The 27,906-nt window shown below is 41.2% G+C and overlaps 2 protein-coding genes and 1 long non-coding RNA gene across 8 annotated transcripts in view; 1 reads left to right on the plus strand and 2 right to left on the minus strand.

The window, feature by feature from the left end:
- MAPKAP1 (MAPK associated protein 1) overlaps positions 1–25,828 on the minus strand; it is a 105,943-nt gene extending 80,115 nt beyond the window's left edge. Inside the window, exons 1-4 of one of the 4 annotated variants that reach the window (XM_040531580.1) lie at positions 25,771–25,828; positions 15,951–16,274; positions 11,031–11,120; positions 6,065–6,213 (exon numbers count right to left, since the gene is read on the minus strand). In XM_040531580.1, coding sequence (XP_040387514.1) covers positions 6,065–6,213; positions 11,031–11,120; positions 15,951–16,209 — 498 coding nt within the window. In that variant the 5' untranslated portion in view covers positions 16,210–16,274; positions 25,771–25,828. Of the gene's footprint in view, positions 1–6,064; positions 6,214–11,030; positions 11,121–15,950; positions 16,275–16,681; positions 16,827–25,040; positions 25,191–25,770 lie in introns of those variants that run through there. The other 3 variants (XM_040531581.1, XM_040531582.1, XM_040531579.1) reach the window with 3 other exon arrangements.
- A 548-nt stretch (positions 25,829–26,376) lies between these two features.
- On the minus strand, positions 26,377–27,318 carry LOC121057364. Its single transcript, XR_005813772.1, has 2 exons — positions 27,180–27,318; positions 26,377–26,843 (listed from the first exon to the last, which is right to left on the minus strand). It is a non-coding gene; the product is annotated as an uncharacterized LOC121057364 (long non-coding RNA).
- Positions 26,840–27,906, plus strand: part of PBX3 (PBX homeobox 3) — a 113,674-nt gene continuing 112,607 nt past the window's right edge. For 2 of the 3 annotated variants that reach the window (XM_040531380.1, XM_040531383.1), the window contains exon 1: positions 26,840–27,887. In XM_040531380.1, the coding sequence (XP_040387314.1) occupies positions 27,687–27,887 (201 nt within the window). In that variant the 5' untranslated portion in view covers positions 26,840–27,686. The remainder of the gene's footprint in view (positions 27,888–27,906) is intronic. The other variant, XM_040531374.1, reaches the window with a different exon arrangement.

Genomic DNA, 27,906 nt, shown 5'->3' on the forward strand with positions numbered 1-27,906 from the left:
AGGGAGCTGCCTGGCTGACCCCTGGCGCAGGGCTTCGCTCCTCCCAGCACCACCTCCCGCAGCAGCGGGGGCAGCGCCAGCAGCCACGTGTGCTGATTAGGCTTCAGAAACACTACAGCTTGGACACAATAAAGAACAAACCAGGCATTCTTAATATAGGGGTGTTTTATTTAAATACAACTCAACTAGCAGCACTACTCGTGTTAATGATGTATTATGAAAGAAAATTTATTTTAGAAAGTGGTAATTTTTCAGTTAAGAATCTCCATCTTAAGGAAAGCATGACTGGACTCAATCTGCATAGCAGATGTGATGCTACACGTAAGGACGAAAATTATGAAACCCTACGTCATTAGCAATGCACATCACCGATGGCAAGAGATGCTCAGTATTACACGAGACTTCACTCCCCGACTTGACTGGGTGAAAAAATTTACAAGGAGCTGCAGCATGCTGACAGGAAAGCAGGACACAACTATGTGCTCCCGGCACTTGTTTCAGGTGCCTAAAGCCCAACGGTGCAGCTCTGGAACTGGGCTGAGCAAGAGGCTGCAGCCCACACCTGCAGCACCCGTCGTGATGCTGCCTGTCCCTGACCTTCCCGTGTCCATGTCCCTGTCCCCTCTCCTGAGCCAGCACCAGTGCACAGCGCTGCACAGGCACGGTGAGGTGCGGCACTGTGGTGAGAAGCCGCGGAGCTTCCCCAGAGCCCCCGGCCAGGAACGTGCTACTCGGCCGTGCTGGTGTGCGGGGAGCCCACTCCTCTTCCCCAGGTGAGCGGGATCGTCCCCCAGCAGGGGTGATACCAAGCAACGTTGCTTGTACCTGGCCAAACGAAGTGCAAAGCCAAGCCAGGAGGACAGCACAGCCTCCGCTTCAGCAGAACCAAAACACCCCTCTGGCAGCTGCGTTGGCCCATCTCACCACGTCGTGCCACCTGGGGCATGGAGACATCACAACAAGGATAGTTAAAGCAAGTCTTCCAAAACTTAGAAGGCTGTGTAACTTAGATCTTGAGTTGTTGTTCGCAAAGCATAAAAAAAACTATACACAATTCTCTCTAATAAATCTCTCTTAACAACTACCTGCAACATTATGTATATTTTATTAAAATATGTTAGAACCAGCTGTGTGCTGGAGCAGAGTAATGTGCACCTAATCCAAACACCATTTGAAAGGTCCTATACATGATAACATGATAAGTATCTTTATTTCAAGTATTTTAGTAGAGTGCATGTTTTATGTAAACCACTCAAATTGGCAGAAAAAGCAACTGCTTTAAAAAAAAACTATGCAAACTTATTCAGATGGGGACATTTTACGCAGCTCTGGGGCAGAGTATTTGAATAAAAAAATATTTCACTGATTTTAATACTGGATTGTTTTAAACATTCTCAATATCAAATACAACAGTATTGCTTCTTTCATAAGTTCTTTAAGTACTTTCTTTGAGTATAACTATTTAATACTGGAGACTGTGGAAAATATTTGTTCATGATTATCCAGAAATACACTTAAACAAGACTGAAACAAGAGCAGCAGGCAAAAATGTATTTAAGGACTATCATCCCAAAATGCTGCTAAAAGCTATTAACCAGTATGTGTTAATTGCCACAGCATTCATATTAATTTTCACTTCAGGCCCGACATTGTGGAATATTTCCCCTGATACATTTTAAACAAAGTTTAATTTAAGGAACTGCTTCTATCAACACTTATGAAAATTAACAGCCAAGCAATTAGCACTCATGAATTATCCCTTCCCCCCATGCTTTCCACAGCATCATTTTTAAAACAGTTGCTGTAAGAGAAATTGTTGGTTTTTAACGCATTACCAAAATTACCGACAAAAAAACTAATACCATTCAGAGGTACCATTCTTTGCAATAGGATTTTAAGTATCTGTCCAATCAAAATTCATGGTAACCTATTTTTAAATTATCTCCAGCAGTCAAGTAAGCCCACAAAGCCCCTATAAGGTCAGAAAAACGAGAAGACTTTCTTAAAGTCTTGATTGTCAGCTAGTAATTATGGATTTTGCAGTAACAAATACCAAGAAGACTAATCTGCATGCAAGAAAAGTTTTTGGCCTTGCACATCAAGTTTATTCTAGAGCTGAATGATTCCTTTTTTTACATTTTGATTTCAGCTTTCTTCTTTGACTATTTTGCATATCTTTGGCATTTATTTTTTTTCAACAGTCCTGTAGCACTTTGGTGTTTGTTAACGTTCTTCTAAGGATATAAGAGCAGCCATTTGGTGAGAGGCATCTCAAAAACTGAACTGACAAGACACTTTAGTGATTAGAATTTCTTAAAGGTGGCAGAGACTACAAAGAAAAATGGATGTGGATGGGCTTCAAAGATGACTTCCACAGGAACTGTAAACAGGGGCCTTAACAAGAGTTAGTCATACAGGTTCCTGCAGAGCTGAATAGTCTGTTCTTACATGCATTTCCTCTGTCCCAGTAATTAGAACTTGGCAACAATTTTCTTCTTACTTACTTTTGCTAACGGTCATGAGGTTGAATAGCTTTGACACTAATACTGTACTAAATCAGTATCCTTTATGACTAATATCTAAGGTAAGACTCATCACCCCACTTTCCAGCAACTCATGCAAGTTACCCTTGTGATTTGAAAAAAATATTCTGAATTTCTATAGAATGAAAAGATGTACGTTTATAAAACAATTAATGAAAGCAGACAGGTAATACTAGACCCTCTTTCTGAATATCAAAATAAAGAGGAGCAGAATGATTAAGGTCTTGATTCTGCAACAAAGCATACCGCTAAAAATCAACAGTCATTATCTAATAATCGTGGTTACTCCTGAAAAGAAACGTTAATCTGAATGTTGTGAATCTCACAGTTTTGTCACTGAAACAAGTGGTTACAATGCTCTTGTGTTTCATTGCTGGTACATGGCTATGGCTTTCGACTCTGTCTTATGGTCTGTCTTATTTTCCCAACCTTATCAACAGTCAGCCAGTTGGGAGAATAAGCCATCAAAATATGATTTTTCAAATCTTGTAAACAGCAATATAGCTGAACTTCCCTATAAAATGTTTGATGATTTAGTTTGCATGCAGATAAAGGAAACCGATATGGCAACTGATTTCTTAAGCCTTCAAGTAATTTACTATACAAATGACAACTGAATTAATAAATAAGGCTTATTTTCATACAATAATCTTAGCAAGAGTTTGCAAGATTTATTAACCAAGATGTACAACCCACATGATTTACAAACCATGCAAGCAAGAGTTAGTTTACATTAACTACATTAAGGAAAAACTTGAATATGCAGGCATGAGAAGTTGTAAGTGTGTCTTCTGGTTAGAGCTGAAGTTTTACAATGCACATGAAAGCCACAAGTCTGTCCTGTGTAACCATGTGCCAAGAGTCACCTGAATTCTTGAGCTGATTAGAATGCTTCCAATGTAGTTGCATTTCACAAGCCATATTCTCTAATTTTTTGGTAATTAATGAACTGATCAGAACAGGAAGAAATTAGAGTGCTTTAAAATTTTATTATTTCATAAAATTGCAGAAGTGGTTTTGAAAAAGACACTAAATCTGGCAGAAAACGCCTGCAAGATGTAAGCATTTTAACGAATTGGTTGATGTTATTGCATACAATGTTTTCTTATTTTTAACTAATTAGCTTAAAACAATACATCAAAGGCTGGGGTAGGGTGGGGCAGGGCAAGGAAGACCCTGTATAGAAAGGTTTTACAGCATTTCAGGTCAGTTAGGGAGCTGAATTAGTGTAAGTTGGAACCATTCAGCATGCAGCAGTTAGCTACCCACATGAACAAAGCTCACGTACTGCAAATGAAGAGCTTTCCTGAAGGTTTACCACAAAACGGGTGTTAGCCAACAAGCTGAAAGCTTACGTTACAATACTCAAATACATTGATATAAAAAGAAGGGCCTGGCTATAATCTCAAAGATTTCAGAGCCACTGTGATCCCTTGAGTAAATACATAATTAAGTAGTTTTTTTTTTTAGAAGACATGTTTAATTAGGCCCCTAGCCCCTCCTTATCCCCCCTGCCTCTCCCCAATTAGAGATCATTTCCCCAAGAGATATGTGGCTCTGTTAATTATGTAAATAAGTCACGCACTACTCCTTGAAAGAATTGCATTTATCTGAAAAATACTGCTCATCTATTATCAATAAATACCAGATCAATGATATTTCATTAAAAATATTTTTTAAAAGAAAAAAAAGAAAATCTTGATGTTTATATTACTGCCTTAAAATACAACAAAATTTATGTAAGTAGAATAAGTCACTAGCAAACTATAACGTTTCCTCTACATCTCAGATGGTCAAGTAGGTATTAAAAAAATGGCAACAGATACAGAAGTCTAGAGAATAAATTTTATAAGCACTCTACTGAAAAACTTGGAGTAATATAAACAATCTTTTTATAATTAATATAGTCAGTTTATAGCCTAACAAAATGCCATTTCAATTATTTTGGAGAGTTAAATAAGTATTTTGATTTCTAAATCTCACACAAGCTGATTTATATCACCCTACACATCACAACTGAGTAACACTGATGTATTTCATTAATATCTGAAACTAATTTCTACAGTACTATTTCCTTCAAATGGAACAATCACCTGCTAAATACATCAGACAAATATGAAAATTAAGATGTTCATTACAGTCAACTATAATTCATATAAATAAATAAAAAGCAATTTTGATTATCAAAATGGGAGGGAAACATGCTTAAGTTTCTCAAATTTCTGATAAAAATTCTAGCAGGGATCTCAAATCATGCTCAAGTATTAAATCAACAAGACTGGGACACCATTCAACTATAATAAATTTCTCTTAAAGAAGTGTTGATGTTATTTTTACTTTCGCTGTCTGTAACTGTTGGAAGTACATGTAAACATTTGCCAAACTGAAATTTCATGAGATAAGAACAGCAAGGTATCTTAGTGTTGTCAGCAAAGTAGTGCTATCATTTATTAATGAGGCCAGACATTTTGGAAAACTGAATTAGTATTATACTTACTGGTCCATAGTAGTTGAAGTAAGAATAGAGGCAGCTTTAGCGACATGAACTTCATGGTTTAAAAGTTACCATTCTACAAATACACTAACTACTTCTAAAAATGCTAGTGGAGTTACATATCTGACTTTTCACTTTAAGAATACTTAACAGAATATGAAATTCTTCCATCAGAATGGCAATGAAGCTCAAACTTCACACTCTCACAGGAGACTCCACAAACATCCAACTGAAAAGCGATCCATGCAGTATTTGTAATTGTTTCAGAAAAATGACACTGATCCACCACAACGTTTATATTTCAGTATAGACTTTATGACATAGAAAGAAAATAAAGAGTAACTAGTTTGCATACAAGGGAAGACAGTAATATACAATTCGGAGCAATAACAAATGCAAGTTCTTAAAATGAGTGCAGACAAAGAATCAATCTAACCTCCCCAGGTTTGTAGTGAACCTCCTTGACTTGTTACATAAATGAATACTTACACAGAACTACATTCTTTAGTCCTTTTTTCCCCCCACAGATCTTGTCCTGTTGCAGCTACGCTTTTCTACCCTCTAAACAGAGGGTGGATTTTTCTACTACTGTGAGAGCATTTTGAAGATAAAGACAGCACAAATAGTGGAATATTTAGCAAGTGCTGTGATGTGACTAAGCAGAAGAGACTTTCAGAAGTGCCAAATAACCAATCATTTATACAAAGGGTCTCACCATCGACTCTGTAAGATCTAGAACTCTGCCACACTATACGTTTACCTAACAAACCTGCTGGAGGAGAAAAACAGCAAGGTAAGGCACAATTTTGTAATGAAAAGTGGAGAACTGGTTCTACTGAATCTGGAACTATTGTGTTTAAGATGAAGAGATGCATGCTTCCAGATAACCACTCCAAAATAACTAATGGCCTACTACAAAGACTAATTAACGTTTGAACCAGTAAGTGCACGCAAGAACTGCCTAAGGCTTATCATCTTCAGGTCAGGGATCACCTGGATATAAGAGAAAAATATCTGGTTTACTTACCTTGCCATCAAATTTTGAGTACTCATTGAAGGGGTTATTCAGCTGTAGTGGACACTGCTCAAGGCGCACAGACAATATTGACTGCTTCCCAGAACATGGAGATTTTACTCTGAAATTCTTTTTTTCAAACAGTGAGCTCAGCTCCTCTGCTGTAGATCAGAAAAGAGATGAGAGTATTGTATTAGGAGACGTACAGAGACTACTGATTACTACAAAAAGATGACATTGTAAGAGGGATAACACAATAAAGTATATAAAACAGTAAATGCTTTAGCAAGACAGAATCTACCACCACTCTTTTATAGCCCAAAGATATGAAAATATTAGAAGTTTAAACAATGCTAACATCTGGCTGAGGAAGAGGTGCATTTTTCCCCATACAATGAACTCATCACTACAAGATCCACTTGAGTCGAGACAAAAATAAAGGTTCAAAAAGAGAATTAGACAGTTTTGGTCTTTCTGCTCGACTCTTTTTTTTCTTCTTTCTAAAGAACTGTTGTCACATCTGCAATAGGCCATGCAATAGCATTTCAAATTGAGCTTGTAACGTGTTATTACACTCTATTACTATACTATAATGTCACTGTGCTGCCAGCAGTAGGCTAGAGACTACGTCTGATCCAAAAGAACCATTCCTTTGGATTTTACTTCTTGTGGTAGACTGGATATGGTCTCCTCTCAAAGTGTCAAACCCACAAACACCATTCAGGACAATTTAAAAAAGCTAAAAAAAATTTCTAAAAACAGAGGTAATATGAGTTAATGAGTACTCTGTGGGGTCTGTGAGGTCTCATAAAAGCTTCCATCGAAAGCTCTTTTCATATGAAGAGACTGCATAGCTGAATTACCAACAACAGTTTAACTCAAAATTTACAAGAATACTTAAATAAATAAATTAAATTAAGTAGGGCTTCTTCTGTTACAAGGACACTACAAAATCAGGACAGAGCCTGGGGTGTTTTAGCATTATTAATACCAATGGGTCTCATCTGCAAGAAACTGTTACTGAATCTGGACAAGTTTTCTCCACATCTGCTCTAGGAGCAAAGAACCCCCAAACTCAATCAATCATTATCTGAGAACCAACACCAGTTCTCCTGGACTGACCCTGCTCTTCATTCATGCATTTGGATTCTCTCACATCTCAAAGATTTATGTGTTGCTCCCCCAGGGAAATGAAAAAGCTCCTAAGGCAGACTGACTAGGGACTCTATCTACAGGGAGTTGATACATTTCTTAAACTGTGAAATTAAAACTTGTCAGATTATAGCTACTCAAAAACGCAATTTATTTTACCAGCCTGAAAATTCAGGCAGTTGGCAAACCTATTAAATATTTGTACTAACGGATACCTAACAGTCTTGTGAGAGGCTGCGATTAACCAAAAAAGTTTGATTAAATGCTTTTTAAAAATATGGCAACTTAAACACCACTAGGGATTCTGTTTTTTGTCACAAACTTACTTTTGTTAAAAACAAACAAAAAAACCTACCAACCAAACGACAACAGAAAAACTCAACTACAATTATGCTAGAGCATTACCCCTACCTGGTATTTCTCATCCATTTTTTTTGGATTGAAAATAACGGTCTCAACCATTTATTTTGGATCGAAAATAATGGTCTCATCCATTATGTTTTGGATTGAAAATAATGGATTTAATGGCTCAAGTGAACAAGCAAGTGTTTTAGTCTCTACGGAAACATTAAGATGATTTGCTTATTGTTTCCTTTTTTGGGATGTGCAAAAAGAGGATCTTGAAAATTATTCTGCATTCATTAGTGACATCTGTTTTGCTTTGAGTTTTGTATAGCTTTTACGCAAGTCAAATACCTTACGTGAATGAAGAGTTTAAATAATAGCGCATTCTATAGGACAGTAAATTCAGCTGGCTGAGGAAACAGTTTTCCTTTTCAAAAAAGAAATATCACAATTTCAAAGAATTCATCCCGTTTAGGAAGAATAACCTAAAACCTTCTGAAGATTTGTGCAAAAAGCCTAGAAGATAGATTCTAAAATCTACCATCTTTCATCACACACTTTGTCAAGTAATTCCTTATAGACTCCAACTGAGAGAGTTGCAATTACTTCCTTCAACTTAGGAAAAAGCATTTTTAAAATTCATGGAAAAAAATCATGGAAAAAGACCTAATTTTTTTTTACATTTTTTTTTTTTTTTACAATTTTTTTTAACTGCATAATTTTTAATTCTTAATTGAAAGTAAGTTTTCCTGTTATTCTGTGCATGTTTTTTGTTCCAGCTTGTGGTTTTGTTAGCTATACAAGTTAATATATGAGAGCTGAAGTGCGAGGTTTTTGCATGACTCTGTCAGTACATTGCGAATTCACATTCTATTTGTTCCTAAATGAATGAATGGAAGATGAAAATACAATGACTTAGTATTTGCTTTTATAGGCTAATCTAAAAATACCTAGCATTTTATAAAAGAAGAGTAATCTTTTCCTATGTATATCAACATTTGGTTTATAGGACCCACAAATTGCTTTACTAAGACAGCAAGACCTCTATACGACATGAAACTGAGATGTTACTTTCATTCTACTGAAAAAGAACTGATGCACATAAAGCTGAAGTGAATTGGTGGCACAGCTGAACAAAAGAGACCTCCAGTGTGTTCCACTTCACTTCCAGTCAGTCAGTGCCCCTGAAGCATCTTTGTATTTGTTAGTCCCCTAACTAACTCCAAATGCACGGTTTCTTTTCTACAACCTCCTCTCAAATTCATTCCTTTCACAAGGCAAGTAGCTTGTCTCATGATGGCAGGCAAACAGATTAGTACAAAATACGTATCTTATTTCTTATTACCATACACAAAATTACTCGTCTCTCACTTCCCTTTATTCTGCTTAGTAGACTTTTTATTTATGTATATAGTAATAAAAAGAATCACAAAGGATACTAATTTGCCTAACACCTCAAATTATGATTACATATCCACCTCCAGGACAATGCAAACGCTAGTAAGAGTCTCCTTTTACAGCAGGGCATCTCTCTGTGACGAGTTATCTATGGAGATGATGCTATCAGACTAACACAGTCCAAAAGAGCACCCTTCCGGCATCCTTTTAGTTTGCAAGATGTCAGCCACAAGCTTGACTTTGTCTAAAGCTCAGACAAACATGGTTGGAAGAAGACAGCCAAATTCCCCCACGTAAGAACTGCTGTATCTATTGTTACTGCTTTAATACATATTTACCAATAATGCTAAACTCAAGGAACAGAACTGACAGCATCTCACACACAGAACAAAAAGGAAGATACAGATGATATGTTTTAAAGCTGCTCTTTTTCCTGGCCTATTACTACTGCGTTGCTTTTCATGCAAATAAGTGAAGAAACATGAAGAACCTCGGTTACTAAGCTGAGAAAGAAAATCAATTCTGACAATAAAGAGAGATACCAAGTGCCTGGAGTTTTTACATAATTTATTTTTTTATTTAAATTTGATCTGCAGCAGGGAGGTACTGATCCATCTGCCTGCTTCTGCAGTGGCAAACGAAAGCCCAGCACATTTTTAACGAGCAGGACACCTCCTTCGCTGCTGGTTGATGCATCACGTTTATCTTCAAGGGAGTGCGTAAAAGGAACTAACTGTCATGGTAGAGCCTACGTGAATAAGAAAACACACAGACAGGAGGAAACTGGAATCTGAGTGCAATTTGGATATTTCTGCAAAGAAGTATCAAGCAGTTAAATTAGGGATAAGGAAAAAAAGAATCGCATCACCAATGGTCAAACGTTACAAAAATATTGACCAAAGAGTTTGAGGTTATGGCAGATTAAAACGTACAGCTCAGCTTACAGAAATGAAGGCAGAAACATTTTAGAATGCATTACTAGAGGTATCAACCATAGCTGAACACTGTACTAAGGATTAGTGCAACTGGGTTGCTCATGTGAGCAGCTTTGTTCAGTCCTCTAAAAAGAGATGTTATAGAACTGGAAAAGGCTCTGCAAATGACAGCCAGGAAGATACAAGGATTTAGGCAAAAAAAAAAAGAGATTACATGGGGACCTCATTAAGATATACACAAATTTTGAAAGAAGTAGGCATGACAGACCACACAAAGGTTGAATGTGTGTCAAATACAACAGGAATAGATACTAGCTTGAACTATGAAATAAGAGAACTGAGACAGATTTTTAATTTCATACATTACAATTCAAGCTATGTAGAACATCCGGTCAGAAGCACTTCATTATATAACAGTAAAAAAAGCAGCATATTCTTGTAGAAGCCACTGATACTAGTATAAGCTAAGACAGCATTTATTATGCTTTTGTTTAAGTAGATCGCATATAGACTTCCCCCTTATCCAGAGAAGTGACCATAAAAATTCTATAAATATAATTCCTAAGAAATTCCTCCTTACTGTGTAAGCCAAATACCTCTGGAAATAGCCAGACAACCCTAACTTGTATGGAGACATTGATCCTGCATTTTGAATGCAGACACTTGCCAATCAGGTACCGTACAGCAACGATAGTATGTCCTGTTACTTAAATATCTCACAATGACACTAAAATCTTTCCTGTTGCCACTTCTTGCTCACTGAGATAATAAAAGTATTAGAAGATAACAATGTTGTTACAAGATGACAGAACACACAAACACTGTCACATTAAAAAAAAAAAGGTAGCCACTCTAAGTAGTTCAAACCAACAAACTAGATTTAAAAAATTTAATCTTTACTTTGCCTTTATTAATAATTTGGAACACCCCAGTCATAGCTGAAAACAAGTGGGAGGCCTGTGCCCCCAACCTCCCCCCCCAAACAACGCACTATGGGAACCGCATAACCGGGGAATGGCAGGCAAATACAATAGCTAGTATTTCTTTTCACTTCAACTTTCAAGGCATAAAATTACAAACTGAAAATGCTGTAACCGTTAAAAGCAGAAATAAAAACAGTAGGAAAATAGATGATCTTTTCTTCTTACCTGAGTAAGAAGTATTTCTGTCTTTCCACTGAACATTTTTGCATTTTATTTGATTTTGTCTCTCTTTCCGCAGACGTTCTAGTCTCTGAGCTTGAAAAGAAATATTATAACTATAAGTTTGTCAATGAAAGTTTACTATAAACAAAGACATAATTAACTACCTTTATATGAATAAAGATGTTTTATACTGCATGTGTAGGGGAAAAAGTCATAAAATTTTAAAGGTGGCACCCCTGAAAAGCAAATACCAACAAAAACATGAAAATGTTCTTGATTTATAATTGAAATTAGAGGATATAAAACATTAATAGAGATCATAAAGATAGTATTAACATGGAAGAGAATAATAAAATGTGAAAACTTCTGTGATTAATATGACATTTCATTATATAAATCATTAATAACGGTCTTAAAGGAATTTTAATGCACAAATGAACTGAAGTGAATATTACATTACAGGAATAAAATTACTGTTATGAATTACTCTACCCGTTTCAAAAATTAAAGATAAATGAACTCAGACTAGACTATTAAAGTTTTAAATATAAAATCCTTTATCTAAAAATCATGAAAATTATAAAATGTCAAAGCTATATAAATTAGCATAGCTTTTTCTTCAGTGTGCTGAAACAGTTTATAGGTAGTAAAATAAATGATTTGTATCTTCACAACATTAGTCAAATCTTAAAATGAATATAATATTTCTTTACGTGTATTTTGACTCCATCTTCAAAACAGGGTTTGCAAAAAGCCTCAAGTAGTTGTAATACCAAAGAACTTAGAGGCCAGGGTACCAGACAATACCTTAGATCATCTTTTTGTCGACTGTCTCCTGAGAGAGATCTTACTGTTAACTAAACCTGGGAGCAGCTACCCAAAACAATGACCCCAAGAATTAACCGATGTTATAAAGGTACACTCAAAATAAGAAAGAAGATTAGACTGGAAAGTAGGACTAATAATGTTGATCACTGAAGGAAACAATTTGCTGGATATATTAGCAATTTTGATGTATTGAGATAATTCATTAACTAAAATGGGTTTTTACAAGAGATTCTAAAATACTAAATTACTCTGACAATTTTTAGATACAATTTGAGTTCCCTGAGCCACTTCACCAATTAAAACAAGGTTAATAAATATTTTTTTATTCTTTCTACTATTCTTGTTTTTCATTTAGCCCTTGAAATGAACTGTGGACAGAGAAATAAATCCGCCATCCACCCCAAAGGTATCAACGTGGTAACTGATGAAAAAATATTAAAATTCTTCACATACTTTGAAGTTTAACAGCTGCAACAAGCAGTTGAAGGTACAGACACAAAGGGGGACTTCAGCGCCTATCTCCCACAGGCGCGAGGTCAGTGCCTAAATACCTCTGTGCATCTTACTGTTCGTTAAATGAGAAAGGTGGCATCCCTGATTATAAGTGGAAATATTGGGTAAACCGCTATTGCAGTATTTTGCAGTATCGCAGATATTTTATTCTGAAAGAAACGCCTTTTCCTTTCCCCCCCTCTAATTACTGTCCTGACTGAAGTTCAAAATTACCTCCCAAACCCTTTCTTCCTAAACGGGCGGGCCTTCGTAAAACATCCGTTATTAACATGAATCTAACAGACAAAGGAAAACACGAGAAGAAAAATGAGAACGAGGCACGTTTTCATCCCGTTTGGTGGCCGCCATCGGCAGCTCAAGAGCAGGACTTTGACCCACAGGGGAGACCCTGGCCTCGGGACGCCCGCCCAGCAGCCGGGTGCTGCACCTCGGCCTGGGGAAGCGAGGGTCGCTTCCAGCCCTCGCCGGAACAAACGGACCAAAGCGCAGCCAGTCTTCACGAACCCAGTCCAGTTCTTCCATCTACAGTCGATGGTAAGTTACCACTCACTGGGGGATTGTTTTAGAGCAACTCCAAACGCGATGGAATGATCAGTACCCACATCAGAAGTTTGAATTACTTAAGGTTCGTTCTCACAAGCACGTTAGCCTGAAAGCTTTCTATGTGAAATATGCCACCGACCACGCGTTGTCTCAGCTAGATAAGCCTTTGTTTCCAGTCACGTGGATGGGGAAAAACGCTTCTTTCCCCTACTTGTAACACCTTGCACAGACCTATCTCAGCTTTACTTTTTTTTTTTCTGGGTACGGCAGCGTCAAGGCAGTGAGGGGGTGGAGCAAGAGCCAAAAGACCCCTATGACCCATCCAACTCCTGCAGAAAAGGAGGAAAAATGCAATGGTAGACAATACCTGCACTCTCCCAGAACACGATGTGCAATACCATGTGTCTCGCCCATTGTGCATCCCGTTCAAGTCTTAGGGGATAACTTTGATACTGGGGTGCGTATAAGATTAATTTGCAAATCGGCATATCTGCACAAGATCTACTTAATAACCAATACTTCTATAGCCTCTCAGATGTGCTGACTCTTCTGCAGTAACACATTATTTCTATAATTTATCAAACAGATACAAGCTCGTAAGGTGCTTAATAATAAAAGGCAATGTACTTTACAATAGCTTTGCAAAAGATAAGAAGTTATACTCCATCCAAAAACAACAGTAAAAGACAAAATAAGTAAATTATATTTAGGACGGTATAAAAACCAGGAGAATAAGAGTTAACATGTTAAAAAAACATCTACCACTACTACCTGTTGATATACAAAATCACACTATCTTTTGTTTCCACATGTAAAAACTTTTTTAACTGCTTTTCAGAGAACAAACATTCCTGCTCTTCCTAAATCTACCCAGGTAGTTACAGATTCCATAAAATAAAGAAATGTCCTTATGTTTACAGATTTTAGGAGCAAAAATTGGAGATTTCACAGGTACTGAGTTTTCATGCTTGAGACAGATAGACCCCTGGTTTTATGTATGAGACACAGTAAATATTCTAAGAACTACACACTTACAGAATGAGCATAACATTTATGCGTGATACTATTTTGGTTACAGAATAAGAGGTAAGGTTAATTTAAATGATTTCCCTTTAACATACTTAACAGCAGATCAATTTTTGTTCTGAATTATTCCAACTGGTTGTGTTTTTTTTCCACACCACTAAAACTCAGTTAATCCTAACACAACAGCAGCCATTTTTCAATAGTAGTAGCAGTATTAAAGGACACTTCGCTATTATTCTTCATAAATAAAAGATGCTTTTAAATGGAGCTGAAAAATAGTTTATTAGCGAAAACTCAAAGTTACTCAGTGTCTTTTATTTGTATCAGACAAAAAACACACTTTTAGATAAGATCTTTCTTTTTTGAAACAAACTTCACCAAACCTAGAAATGAATGTCATGTAGCATAACTTAAAAACATTTTCAAATAGTGACAGCACACATCAAATTAGTTCCTAATTTCAGACAGTAAACAACTTGCTTATGGCAAGAAGCATGTAATATGTCCTTCACATATGACTATATACGTATCTTAATATACATGCTTTCTTCCATCAAGAACTAAGTATTTGTTTACTGCAAAAAGCATTTACATTAAAAACAGTTAGCTTTCTATTTACTTTATTCTTCTTCCTTTATTTTTGAAAAGGGTTCAGTAGTGATCAGCCTGCATTTTTGTAGGCTTTTTTCCCCATTTTAAATCATCAGCTGATTGCCTTGATAATTTAATTAGGTTCCTGGTTGTACCAGCACACATGACAGAACGTAAAAGACATTCCACATGAAAGAAGGCAAAAAAAGGCTCCCCATTGGACTGAGCTTTTTTTAAGCTTTATTTTAGAATATGACACTGACTGGAAACTGAAACAGTTTCAAAACATAATTTAAATGGAGATTATTTCATCAGTCTACTTGGTGAAATAAAAAATAATAATCTTTGGAGCAATTCTGAAAATCTTTAATCTTTGCCTCTCCTTCCTTATAAACTGTAACATCAACTGAGCTAAACAAATCTTCATGGACAATGCTGGACAATCTGGCACATTAAACTTTTCAACATGCCTTTGAGTCAGATGCAGCTACATTTGCAGCTTATTTCCAAATGTAACTCGTGAGAACAAAAGATCAGTGCTCTGTCTTTTCTGCAACTTTTGACAAATTCCTATTTGTACAAGGTATTACTAGATATCTCATACCATACATTTCACTTGTTAGGCAGAGCACAGATGTTTTTTCTGAGCTCTAGGTGGTGTTATAATACCTTCAGAAATAATTTGGAAAAATAGGATGTACTATAACAGAAATAAAGAGATCCGTATTAACTACCCAATACCAACCATTTCATACATATTCAATAACGCAGAATTTTTGCACTTAGCATTATTTGGGTATAAGTAGAAATCTAAATATTCCTAACAACAAATGGGACCGTTTTCTTCCCATCAAGACAAACTGACCATATTTTGAAAAGGTGTACATCCTCCTTAAACTTACTAACTGGTAACTTAAATCCTAGCTCAAAGATTTTCTCAAATATAAGACTTCAAAAGACTAAATACAGACAAATCATTCACTTCACTGCCTCACAAACTTCATTCCTCTCTTTTATAACAAATAGATTTGATGCATCACTAGGTAGATTTTTCTCAGAAAAGAACGATCCTGTTCAAAAGTTAACACCCCTCCAGACATTAACAATAGAAATATCAAAGACTGTTCGTGTACTTTGGATTTAGACTTGATGTCTTTACAAGTTAAATTTTTTTATATATAAAGCTGACTACCTCAATGTTCCTCTGTACATGATTAAGTAAAATAGCAATTAAAATTCAGTTGACAGCACACTAAAGTATCTGAATCATAACATGTCCTTTTACAAAAAGGGTCTCCACCTTACAAAAGGAAAACTTGGGCAGGTTTCTAGCTAGTCATGCTCTGATTTGCCCATGCATGTCATACCAACAGAAACTGAATTTAAAAGGCTAACATTGTTTTTGCAGCACATATCACTTACCTGTGTTTGATCGTCTTCTAATTCCGAAGTCCCAACTTGAGGTAATATCGACTGATTGGGAATATACATAGCCCTGAGTCTCACCATTGCTTCCCTGTGTTTCTGAGCCACTGTCCCCATAGGTTGACGAGGGATTAAACTTCTCCAGGTCGACATCATGATCTATCAGGACCATTTCACACATCCCTGTGTCATCACTGGTCACGTGTGACTGCCGAATATGAGCAAGTATAATTGTTGGGTTGTCCAGGAAAGCCATTCTGTACACAGGACCACCACTTCACTGTACTACCTTCTCTCCATCTTGTTCCATGGACACTGTACCTAGAAATACAACAAACACAGCACTTAGGGAAACCCAAACAAATAAACAAAACAAAAAAATCACAACCAAATACTGAATCAAGATGGTTCATATTCTGGATGCATAAAATCTTATTCAATTTTGTACAGTGAACTATTTTAATTCCGCTCCAGTTTAAGTTACACTGCTTGCTGAGATCCATTTAAAGAACGGTGGCTTTGGAGGACAGCTTGCAACCTGAATCCCAAGAGAACCAAACAAAACAGCTCCAGACAGCTCCCCTTGCTTTCCAAGGGATGGTTGCTATAAGGCGAAATATTCTAAGTACTACACATAGAAGGATGGAAAGAACGTACACAAAATAAACAGTTGCCCATTAAAAATAATAAATTTACAAAAACAGATAGGATTTTGAATTTCCTTTCACCTGTCATAACAGCATTTGTTTTCCTTCTGCCTCTGCAACTCTGATTACCTGATTCTAGCCCCTTCAGAATTCAGATTTCCAGGAAAGACTTTAAACGTGAAGAGATTCGTATCTCAGGGCTGAATATTGAACATCTGCTGCTGCGCGGTGCTTCATATAGGACAACTGCTGTAACACAGAAAGAGCTCTACGGTCACATACCACACGCCTGAATTCCTAAACACTTCAACAACAGCAGTTACCACTTATCTAAAGTATTTCCTTCAGAGTACTCAAGAGGCCTTACAAAACAAAGTAGCAGGTAAAACAAACAAACAACCCCCCCACTCAAACAGTTGCCCCATTTTACTGTAGCTGAGGATTTACAGTTATTTAATCTAATTCAAGTCTGGGCTGCCTCGGATGGAGCAGCTGCCCGGCCCTCCCCTTTCCACCACCTCCACGGGCCGGCACAAGCACTTGCGCAGCTGTGAGGCGGGCCAGGTCAGAGCAGTGGCCTGCTGGCAACTAAGCCGAAAAGCGAAGAAGGTCCTCGCTGCCAGGCTCATTTGTGAAGAGCTGCATGAGCGGGGCACAGGCGGCAGGAGAGCTGGGGTCCCCCGCCAGCAGCGGGGCTCAGGACCTGTAGCAGGGGGGGGCTACTGGGGTTTGGACCTCAGCTCTTGGGGAGAAGCAAGCCCAGAAGCGAACTCCAGAAGTTCAGAATCACCACCGCGTTTCTAATCACTTGCGTATCTCTGAGCAAAAGTTTATGCATGCTATAGAACTAAATGTGGTAATTTAGTATTTTAAACATAAAAACAAACAGAAAAACCCTATTGTTACTGTTTGCAAAGCATCTGTCAGCTAAAGGAAAATAAAATTTAAATCCCACGAAGTAGTATCCCATGCAAATCTGGTAAAGGCAGCTGGCCTTTTCTTGGCGGATTTTAACAGAACAAAGTGAAAGAAAGCATAAGCCAGGTTTGTTCCAGGACAGCAAACGCATTCATCATTTTCCCATAGGCTTCCAATCCAAAAGGTATATATTCATATAAGGAGCCTCACTACGCAGCTTCTGCATTTAGTTGAAAATAAAAGTAATACTTTATTTGCGTACCCATTTAATCAGAGCTAAAGCTAAATTTTGTATATTGCAAGATTGCAAGCTGCAAATTCACCACCTCTGCTAGCGTCTTCCCCACCACCAAACAGCAGCACCCAGCAGTCAGAACATTCAGTAAGTAGAGAATTGGATCCTCCACCATTTTAGGTCTGCTTCCTCCCTCGGCCACAAATACTGCCATTTCTTTTCTGAGAGACTGTGTCTCTTCCGTTTAAAAACAAAAAAATGGAAGAACTCAGAAGTATTTTATTAAGCAACAGACCCAGCAGCAAGCAGGAACTCAATAACAGGATGGTAGAGAAATAAAGCTGACATGCAGCTCGTTATTAACAGGCTGCCCCCACCATCCGTCTCAGTAAGTTATGCCACCAGCTCTGTGCACCGCGCCGGCACCCGCGGGGATGGCCGGGCCCACCTGGGCACGGCGCTGAGGGGGCCGCGCTCGCCGCCTGCCGCAGCTCTCCAGGGGCCGCGCCGAGCCCACGTCCTATTTTTTATTTTCTGACTATTTCTATTAGGGAAAGTAGGCCTGCCCTCCCTAAGGACCCCTCCTTGCCCTCAAAGCAAGGGGCCACGAGGCAAACACCCTCACCGCAGCACACGTGCCGGGGGCCCGCGAGCCGTGGGGGCGCGACCAGTGCCACGTGGCTACAAGGGGACCAACACGACCAAGCACGGACGTTCAGAATGCTGTCTGAATATAATTACTTACACACCGCTTATTAGGAAAAGGCCATGCTTACCTGCAAGCAGTAAGAACTTGTTTAAATAAGCAACTGCCTTCGGCTTCTAAAAGGTCTGCAAACTCCCAATCAAAAATTACTGCTGCCCCATCAATGTGTCATATAAATGTTGGCATGTTAATTGTGTATTTATAAGATTGTTAATGGTTAGTTAATTTACCTCCCACACTATTATTGTACTTGAAATGATTTAATGTCTGCTAAGGGAGTTAACAACATGTAACAGCAGATGCGAGATTTTTACCTTTATACTCTGTACCCCGACTTCATGCCATTAACAGTCCGTGTGCTCAATTACCCAAGCTTCTTTACAATTTTACACACGCAATCACTTTTCCCATAAACGTGAACAGTGAAACAGTCAGAAATTCTGTTTCAAAGTCTAAAGTTTAATACAACCACATTTTTCTCCCTCCTCTTTAGAATTTTCAAAAGAATACATCTCAATAAAGTGACATTAACTGAAAATTCGATGAATATTTAACACCCCTCCAAAAAAAGAAAACTGACCTCAAAATTCAATTTAGATTTTTACGCCATACCTTAGTATTTGCTATCTACACAATTCTAAGTGGTTCCTCCTTTTGATAAAAGCAAAATTAGATAGCACAGATCCGGTCAGAGGAATGACGACAGTAAAAGAATTCAAAGAACCAAAGCTCAGTTTTGCAAACCTTTATATGAATACCTTTGTGCCTCTATGTCATCAATTCCAGCAAAATTACCGATATGAGATCAATTTTTGGAGCTGCTCAGATTTGCCAGCATGCAGTCACTTCTGCATTCCTTATACCCACACACCGTTACCACACCTGCAGGCAGGAGCTGACTTACACAAGTCAGGGGCTTTCTGAGCACCACCAACTTACACATTCCTCAACCATAACCAAAAAGTAGATGTTCTTTTAATACTTGCAGTATATAAATATTATACTACTATCAAATGAAATACTTTGCAGACAGCTGCCAAGCGCACTCTGTGCAAAGACTAAAAGTGAAAGGAGCAACATGAAACCTACGCAGCCTTAACTGTATTTATGTATGACATGATATACAGTTTAGTGCTATGATGATATACGACTTATCAGCAAACACCTTCCATGATTCATCACACGGGTGGACAGACCCAAATCGGCCCCTCACTTTGTTCTCGATCTTTATTATTCATCTGTCTTAGTCTCTACACATTATCTAATCAACACGCTGGATACGAACGCTCTCGCCCACCCCCTCTTTGGTCTCCTCGCGGTATTACTGGAGTGCCTCAGAGCCCATCAGGAGCGCAGCCTCCCGTTAGTCTTGCGCAGTCAGGTAACGTCCTCTGCGATGTAAAACTGCACCATCACGAGGCTGAACGACTCGCCGGGTTTCACAGGGCCTTTGTAGACAATCAGGCAGCGAGATCGCAGCCTACTCATCTCATCGCAAGCATTCCCCTTCCAGTAACCCACTGCTATATTTACGGCACCTATAGTCTCTCACAGAGAGAAGCACGGCTGTTACGCAGATCAACATTTTCAGAGTACAGCGTGCAAGCAGAGCACAACGTTCTACAGATCTACGCTGCTCCCAGGGGGTGACACACAGGTCCCGAACGGAGGGCATGCCGGCACACCCAGGCGAGCACACCCAGCTCCGGGGACTTCACAGCTCACAGGCAGGAACCGACCCCTAACCGAGTTCTGAGAACCACACGCGCATTTACAGCTCAGCCCAGGACCACCCGGGTACCACCCGCACGCCCGCCACTTCACCACTGTCGTCCCCAAAGTTGCAAGCCATCGCCACCCTTCCGTGACACGCTCCAACTGACCGAAGTACAAGAAATATCTCCCTCGCAGACAACTTAGATATTTACGCCCTTCGTAATTCAAAATCTATCATGGATGACGCATGAAATTTGCTCCTAGACCTCCACATAAGCTAGAATAAGTGATAAAAATTGGAGAAAGCTGTAAGCAATTAAAAATGTCCTGCTTCAGAAAGAGCTACCGCTTTGAAACTCTACCAATTTTAATGTGATAATTTTAAGACTCTTGGTTCAAATGGCTAAAAGCAGCTGTAAATTCTCCACAAGATTCTCCAGCCAATTCCTGCAAGATTCCTCTAAATTAATAAAAACTGAAATTTCTTATTCTACAAACCTGTAGCTCATTTTCTTTTTTCAAGAGGAAAATGTGTTTAAATTGATGGTCCTCCTTGAGGAAGTAATAAACAATTACATTCTATTCAATAGAAACATAAACATTCCAAACAAAGATGGAACTTCTGGAGGGTGCAACTTGGATCTAAAACCATCACTAGTGAACTCAAAACACAGCAGGCTGGAAGAATTACATAACATTACATGTCAGCGCTCAAGGGCTTCCACGTTCACTGAACTTCAACACCTCTCTGACTGCAGGTCTTTAAAGTGATCTTAAAAACTAATGAAAAAATGCACAAATTAGAATAAAAATTGATTTTTTCCCCCACATCCTACAAGCTGGAATAGGACGGTGTGAATATACTTCAAAATTTATGATTCAGGTTATATGAAATAATTTCACAGTTAACTTCTGTCTGCAATTGCTGAAGAAATGGTTCTGGTTATCTACATTTGCAGCAGTACAAATAATCGAAACCCTTGAATGCCAGACAGACTCCTGTGCATGCAGGATAAAGGGAAGTGAAAAGCAATACATGAAAATTCAAGTTTACGTTTCAACAAAAGCTCAAGTGCATTTAAGAATGAATAATTATTTAGAGAAGCTGTCATTTATGCTTAGAACTATCAGTAAAAAGGAAATAACCATTTAAAGTCATTTAAAGAGGTGCTCTTTCACAAGTGAAGCTGGAATTTGGGAGTTATGATGAGAAACAACACATTACACACAACTTTCAGCAAATTCTTTGCTAGTTTACAATCCTGTAAATCAATCTGGCATCGGATATGTATTTCTGTATGCGCAAACCACTTGGAACCTGGCTGTATTCTTGTTGCCACGCTAGGCAGGACGCAAGGTACACCAAATTCAATGTTTTAGTTACTGAGCTTTAGGGAAGGAGGGAGAGAATATCGGAGTCTACATGGAAACAGTATACCCTTCTCCAGTTGTTTCCTGATCTTGTCAAATCTTCATTTAATTGCAAGCAAGTTGATTCTCAGCTAACCTACGCTATCTTGCATCAAGATTTTACGCAAATAAATAAGTATAAAAAAATGCAGAGATTATAAATTAGGGCAGACAAATCTGTATCTAGACTCATGCCTGCAAAGAGCATTCTATCAATATAGTGAAATGCTAATCTCCTAATTAACAACCTAATTAGGTAATTATGGCTTTGCAGAGGGATGCCTAAATGAAATATGACAACATGGTCACCTCTTTATATGGCACCTGTGGGCCTTTTCAGCTGTCACTGCAAAGAGTGCAATATCAATTTGAACAGATGACAAAGTGTTGTCATTTTTCATTCTGATATTGTACTGAATGGTTTGGATAGAAACAGTTTAGAGAAGCGGCATCTTGCCTGTTTTTTTTTTTTCCTAATCTAAATATGTGCAAACACTTTGCTTAATTTTTAATGGCTATGATTATGCTTATTTTTCCATACTGGCTAGCAGGCATTCCCTGTCACACATTACATCTGCACTGTCAGACTGTAATGACCCCACACGCTGGAATCGCTACGGCCTGTTTCCCCAGCCCGTGTTTGGAAGAATTTACTATCCAGAAAAAATACAATTATTTGAATTCATTTTTAAAGACTGTTGATTTTAAAATAACAAACCAAACCAGGATACCTTCTAAACAACAGATTGCAATTTCCTTTTTATTTCTATTCCTGATGAACACCCTGTCCAGAAATGGGGAGCAGCAGCCGCTGCCTGTGGGTCAGGGAGGCTGACTGCACGTCTGCTTGCGCAGAGAGCTGGAAGGAATGCTTTCAGCAACGGCACAACACTTCCACATGAAACCACAGCTTATCACTCACTCGCCTAAAACACTAAAAGACGATTTGTTAAGCTTTAATATTCCTAGGATGCACGTATATAACGTGTACTTGCAAACAGAAGGCTGGATGCACAGGCTCAAGCTGCTCAAATACTACACTGCGGTTTCCATTCTGGCTCTTTGCATCATAGCATTCAGGAACCTAAAAAACCAATGATCTTTCAAACACTTTCACTGATACTATTTAACACACATCCTGTACAAACTTCAGTCTTCAACAAAAAATGACCAAAATAGAAAGCTTCGACATTTTCCCCTTTTTTGGCCTGTATAATATTGACAGAGACAGAAGGAGGCTTTCTAAGGCCGCCTCGAAGTCCTTCAGACTGTTGTGAAGGGACGCAGCTCTGCCTGGATGTTCCTGAGCAAGGCTCACTACCTGTGTCTCCACCACAAGCAGTGTGTGAGCACAGAGGGACGGCGCTGTTCGCGAGCCACCCGTGTCCCGCTCGCAGAGCTGCTTTGTATAAAGCCTGCCTGCAGGTGCTGAAGCCAAACTTGTCTCAAAGGTGTTCCAAGCACAGGGAGGTCTGCAGCCTTACCAATCGTGCTCTGGGTCGACTCAGGGCAAAGACCGAGACCCGCTGCACCTACGGTCACCCCACAGGATCTTCAGAAGAGCCTCGGAGCCACAAACACGCCTGCTGCTCCCCGATGCTGACGTGCGGCTGGGTTCACGCGCCTGGAGCCCGTCAGCTTCCCGACCGCACGACACCCACCTGCACTACTTTGAGCCAATTCACCAGTCCGCTGTCAGAACTGTGCTGCTGCTATGCAACCGCGCCGCCAGATTTTTAACTGAAGGTAGTACGTCCCCTCCGAGTACCCGACACAGGATTACAGGATTCTGCGTCATTCACAGAACGACAATTCAGAACTACGCTCAGAGTTCCCATCTTAAAACAGGACTAGCAACAACAACAACAACAAAAATATATATATATATATATATATATATATATCTCAGATGCCACCAACTGTATATTCATCTTCAATGGATAACTTATTTTTGTAGTTTAGTCTGAACTGGAATATTTTAATGCTTTTCAAACATAACATAACCCTTTCTTTCTGTAACAGCTCTCCAGACATAGATTTTCAACAAAACAATCACATTTCAGTCCCAGAAAACGTGACCCTAGATTACCAAGACATTACCTTAAAAGTATTTTATACGAAGCGTTCATTTTGTATACATCAACCCTGAGAGTACACCCAGAAAGGTAGACTCGAAATGTAGCCAGTAAAGCTAGCCACCAATACAACTTCCTGCAATGCACACACTTGATGGTAAACAGGGAGCGAAAGACAGAGAAGAAAAGTAGTCTACTACAACTTAATTCTAACAACTTTTAAGAACTCCTGTTCCCTATATGTATATTTAAGGTTAAAAACAGTAATTCCTGGGACCTTTCCTCTACACCCCCAGTTTAGTTTAATTCCTGTCTAAAGTTGTTCTCACCTGAGGTAAAACTCGAATGACAAGTCAGTGTTTATTTTCTTCTTTCACATATTCTATAGTGCTTATTTGTTTAATGGAAGTATAAACCAAAAGAAGTTGAATGAAAAACAGCATTTTTTCACTTTGTTGCCACTCTACTTCTCGCTGCACAAACATTTTTACGGCATAAAAACGCAGTTTTGAACAAGCATGATCATAATCTTATTTTTTCATAGTGTAACAGACTGCAAGCTGCTTCTGACTTACACACGTGCTCATGAGCAAAACATCTGCTTAAAATCTTCCATGACATCAAATCTCTTTGGTACTCCACGTCAAATGTAACTGGACAGGTACGCACTGGTTCAGCCATCGATGACTATCTCCCTTTTCTCTGGCTTTTAATTTTTGTCTTGACAAATTTTTGGTCTTTCTTCTTCACCAGCAGACAAAGCATAACATGTTTAAGAACCTTTGCTCTGCTTTCAGAGTAAGCGAGTTAGAGAGCACGTCTCAAGCAAAAAGGAAACGAGGCAGGGGTTACGTTTGTGTTGTCTTGTACAAGAGACTTGCAGACAATGAACCGCTAGGTCTCACAGCTGGATAAAGCTTCTCAGCACACGCAGTGAACGTTAGAACGCATACTGGGATCTCTGTCAGAAGTGCTGCCTAACAGAAAGTCCTCATCTGGCCACTTCTGACAAGTGGAGAACTGCTGCTAGCAAGACATAAGACAACAAACTCACCGCAAGGCGTATCTCAAACATAATTCAGTGTCACAACCACAAACTACCGCAGCACCAAACGATAACCGCTTGTAGTGCTGATGGCACTGTGGCAGCACTCCGCGCTACGAGGACCAGCACCGTTACCGTCTGCTTCTGCAGCCCTACACCACAGCGGTGTTGGCCTGCCCCTTCCTGGGGCCGGCAGGCAGGGCCTGAAGGCAGCCTCAGCGCTGCCACCACCTTCCCAGCGGGTGACACTCGGTCCCCCGGCCAAAGGCAGCACGGAGCTGCCCGCGGGGAGCAGCTGGTCCTGCCCTGGGGCGCACGGCCTGCACCCTACTTACTTCTTGTCCTGCTCGTGAGCGGCCTTTTGCAGGTGTACGCGCCGGTCTATTTCTCACAGAACTCTGAAAGGCTGGGAAACCTGCGCTACAGAAGGCACAGCGCGGGTCACGCCGCCAAGCTGCTTAAACTTCTGAAACCTTTGTTGAGCAAGAGGAGAAGCTGCACAGTAAGCCGGCTGTCAGGTTCGTCATTCCTTGCGGCTGGGTGACACAGTTAGACGGAGCCCCTCCGCTGCTCCTAACACACCACCGGGGTTATTTCGGTGCAGGTCCGTGCCTGGGCGGCGACCTCGACTTTTTAACCTAACCCAAAGAAGCGCCCGCGAGCAGCTCTGCTCTGAGCCTGACGCACCAGCAGAGCTTAACCGCGCAGCGCGCCTCTGCCCGACAGCCCCGACACGCAGAGCGCGCAGCGATGCCCTCAGAAGGCCCCGGCTGGGCTCCGCCGCTGCCCGACCCGAGGCCGCCGGCCCGCCTCCGGCCTGCCTCCACCGCGGACGGCGGCGCCCCCCGGGCCCCCAGCGGCGCTCGGCCCGCGCCCGCAGCAACGCGCCGGGACCGCGCGCCCCGGCCGGGCCGGGCCGGGCCGGGCCGGGAAGGGCCGGGCCCCGCCCGCCGCGCTCCCGGCAGCGCCGCGCCCCCGGGGACCCGCCGCGGACCGGGGCTGGAGGCCACCGAGGCCGGGCGGCGCCGGGCACGCACCGCGCCCCCCGCTCTGCTCCGCACTTACGGGCCGGGCCGGGCCGGGCTGCGCCGCTCCGCGGGGCCGCGCCGGGCCGGGCACCGCCGCCTGCTCCCCGCGGCGGGCCGGGGCCGGGGCCGGGGCCGGAGCCGAGGCCGGGCCGGGCCGGGGACGCGGCGGCAGCGGAGAGCCGGGCCGCGCCGCGACCCGGAAGCGCCGCCCCCGGATGTGACGATGGAGGCGGCGGCTCCGCCGAGCGCGTGCGTGCGTCAGGGGCAGGGGGTGGCGGCGCCCCCGGGCGCGGCGGGGCACTGGGACGGGGCCGCCCCCGGACCCGGCCCCCGGCCCCCGGCCCCCGGCCCCGCGCGGAACCGCCGCTGTCGCGCCGCAGGGCTGCGATAAGGGCCGGGCGCCGTGCGGCTGGCGGCTGGAGGGGCCGGGCCCGCCCCCGAGGCAGGTCCTGCCGGGCGGCTCGGGCTGCCCCGTGACGCGCTCGCATCCCCCAGGGAGGCGCTGGTTAGGGACACTGGGCGGGAGCGTTCACAAACCAAACACCGCCCCTGACATAGCTCCGTGAGGTCTTTTGTGAGGAAAGCCCCGGTAGTTCCCATGTTCAGCCGCGCTTACTGCAAATAAAGGTAACGCTTTCCCGACTGAGGGTGTACCAGTTTATTCCCAAGTCCTCTAGGTTTTGCTTGTTGGACCTGTCAACACGACAGTATATTTATATCTGTATTATGATTTCTAAACCTTCCACGTAGCACTTGATATACAAGCGTAAACGTGTTGCATTTAGACAAACAGAACTTGCAAACCCCTGTATTTAACAATTCTGGTATTGTTTGAAAACACGAGAAATGTTGGACTGGGTTAGCCCAGCGTTCCCTCTGACTCATATTTTCTCTCCAGCAGACTACAGCAGATGCTGTTTTGGAGCGGGCAGATGAGCCTGGCCACTCTCGGCGGTCCGTGTGCTTCAAACTCGCAGACTGTCCAGGACTGGAGATGTTCACGGGTCCTTTTAGCACACATTTTCCTTTTGTACCTGTCCATGGCCAGCTGGCCAGGCATTTCTGCAGTTGCTTTTTAAACTTGCCAACGCAGCCTGCCTCCACCATCTCCTGTGGCAATAACAAGACAATATTGGTTAGTTTCTCAGCAAACCATGACCTAGCAGTCTCTAAACAGCCGTACACTTCGACAAAAAACAAGCTTTAAAAAGGATGCTACAGGATGGCTGTGAAAAGAATTGGAGTGCCACCAAAGGCTCTGGCGTGAAGACGTTTGTGTGATCCTGCGAAGGCCGGATAACAGAGCCTGGCATCAGTGGCCAACTGAAGGCAAGGAACTGAAACTGCTCTAGCAAATGACAGACAATAGGTAGCCTAAGGCCATGACCAAGGGGAAAGCAGAGCACAGAGAGTCATTCTCCAGCCGTCATCTCATGCTGTAATTACCTGACTCAGCCTGATAAACTAGTAGAAAAAATAACCCCGAAGATGAGCTTTCCGATGATTTAGTGAAGCAAACTGGACCACTGTGGGGTGAGATCAACACCGGAGCTGGCACAGGGGGAGCAAGGCAGCAGTGTCCTGTTCATTTCAGTGTCAGCTAGCCATTGGAATCGCTCAGCTGTTCTGTGAAACTTCGCCCTCAGTGGACAAATGAAAACGGGTTTGTGAAATATTCAAAATAATAATCATAAAAAAGATCTTTGGAGTAGCGCTCTTAATAAAGCTGGATGACACTAAGAACACATTTGTTTAGACCAGAAAATGCCGCGGTAATCGAGATAGAAGATAATTAGAATTTGAGTAAATGTGCTAATCGCTTGGAGGGACGGTAAAAGCCTGGTTATGTTCCCCAGAAATAACCTGCGACGGCTGAACACAGCCCGCGTGAGACGTGGTTGAGCCCCAAATCAAAGGGATGACATCCAGGTTACGGTCCTGAGTGAAGGTGCGATGACGGCGGTGTCAGCCGTGATTGAGAGAAGAGGCGAGCGGGAGCCAAGGAGAAGGATTAAGAGCTCTGGTGAGCCGCACGGAGCCGAGCTGTCAGCCACACGTCCGGGAATGTCAGAGCGACGCGGACGAGGCTTTGGTTTGGACAGGGTTCCTTCCAGCCGAACCCAAACCACCACGCACCCCCGGGATGGCCACCGGGGCTCCCGGCCGCAGGACC

The sequence above is a fragment of the Cygnus olor genome, chromosome 19 (assembly GCF_009769625.2).
Source record: "Cygnus olor isolate bCygOlo1 chromosome 19, bCygOlo1.pri.v2, whole genome shotgun sequence".
NCBI classification, from domain to species: Eukaryota; Metazoa; Chordata; class Aves; order Anseriformes; family Anatidae; genus Cygnus; species Cygnus olor.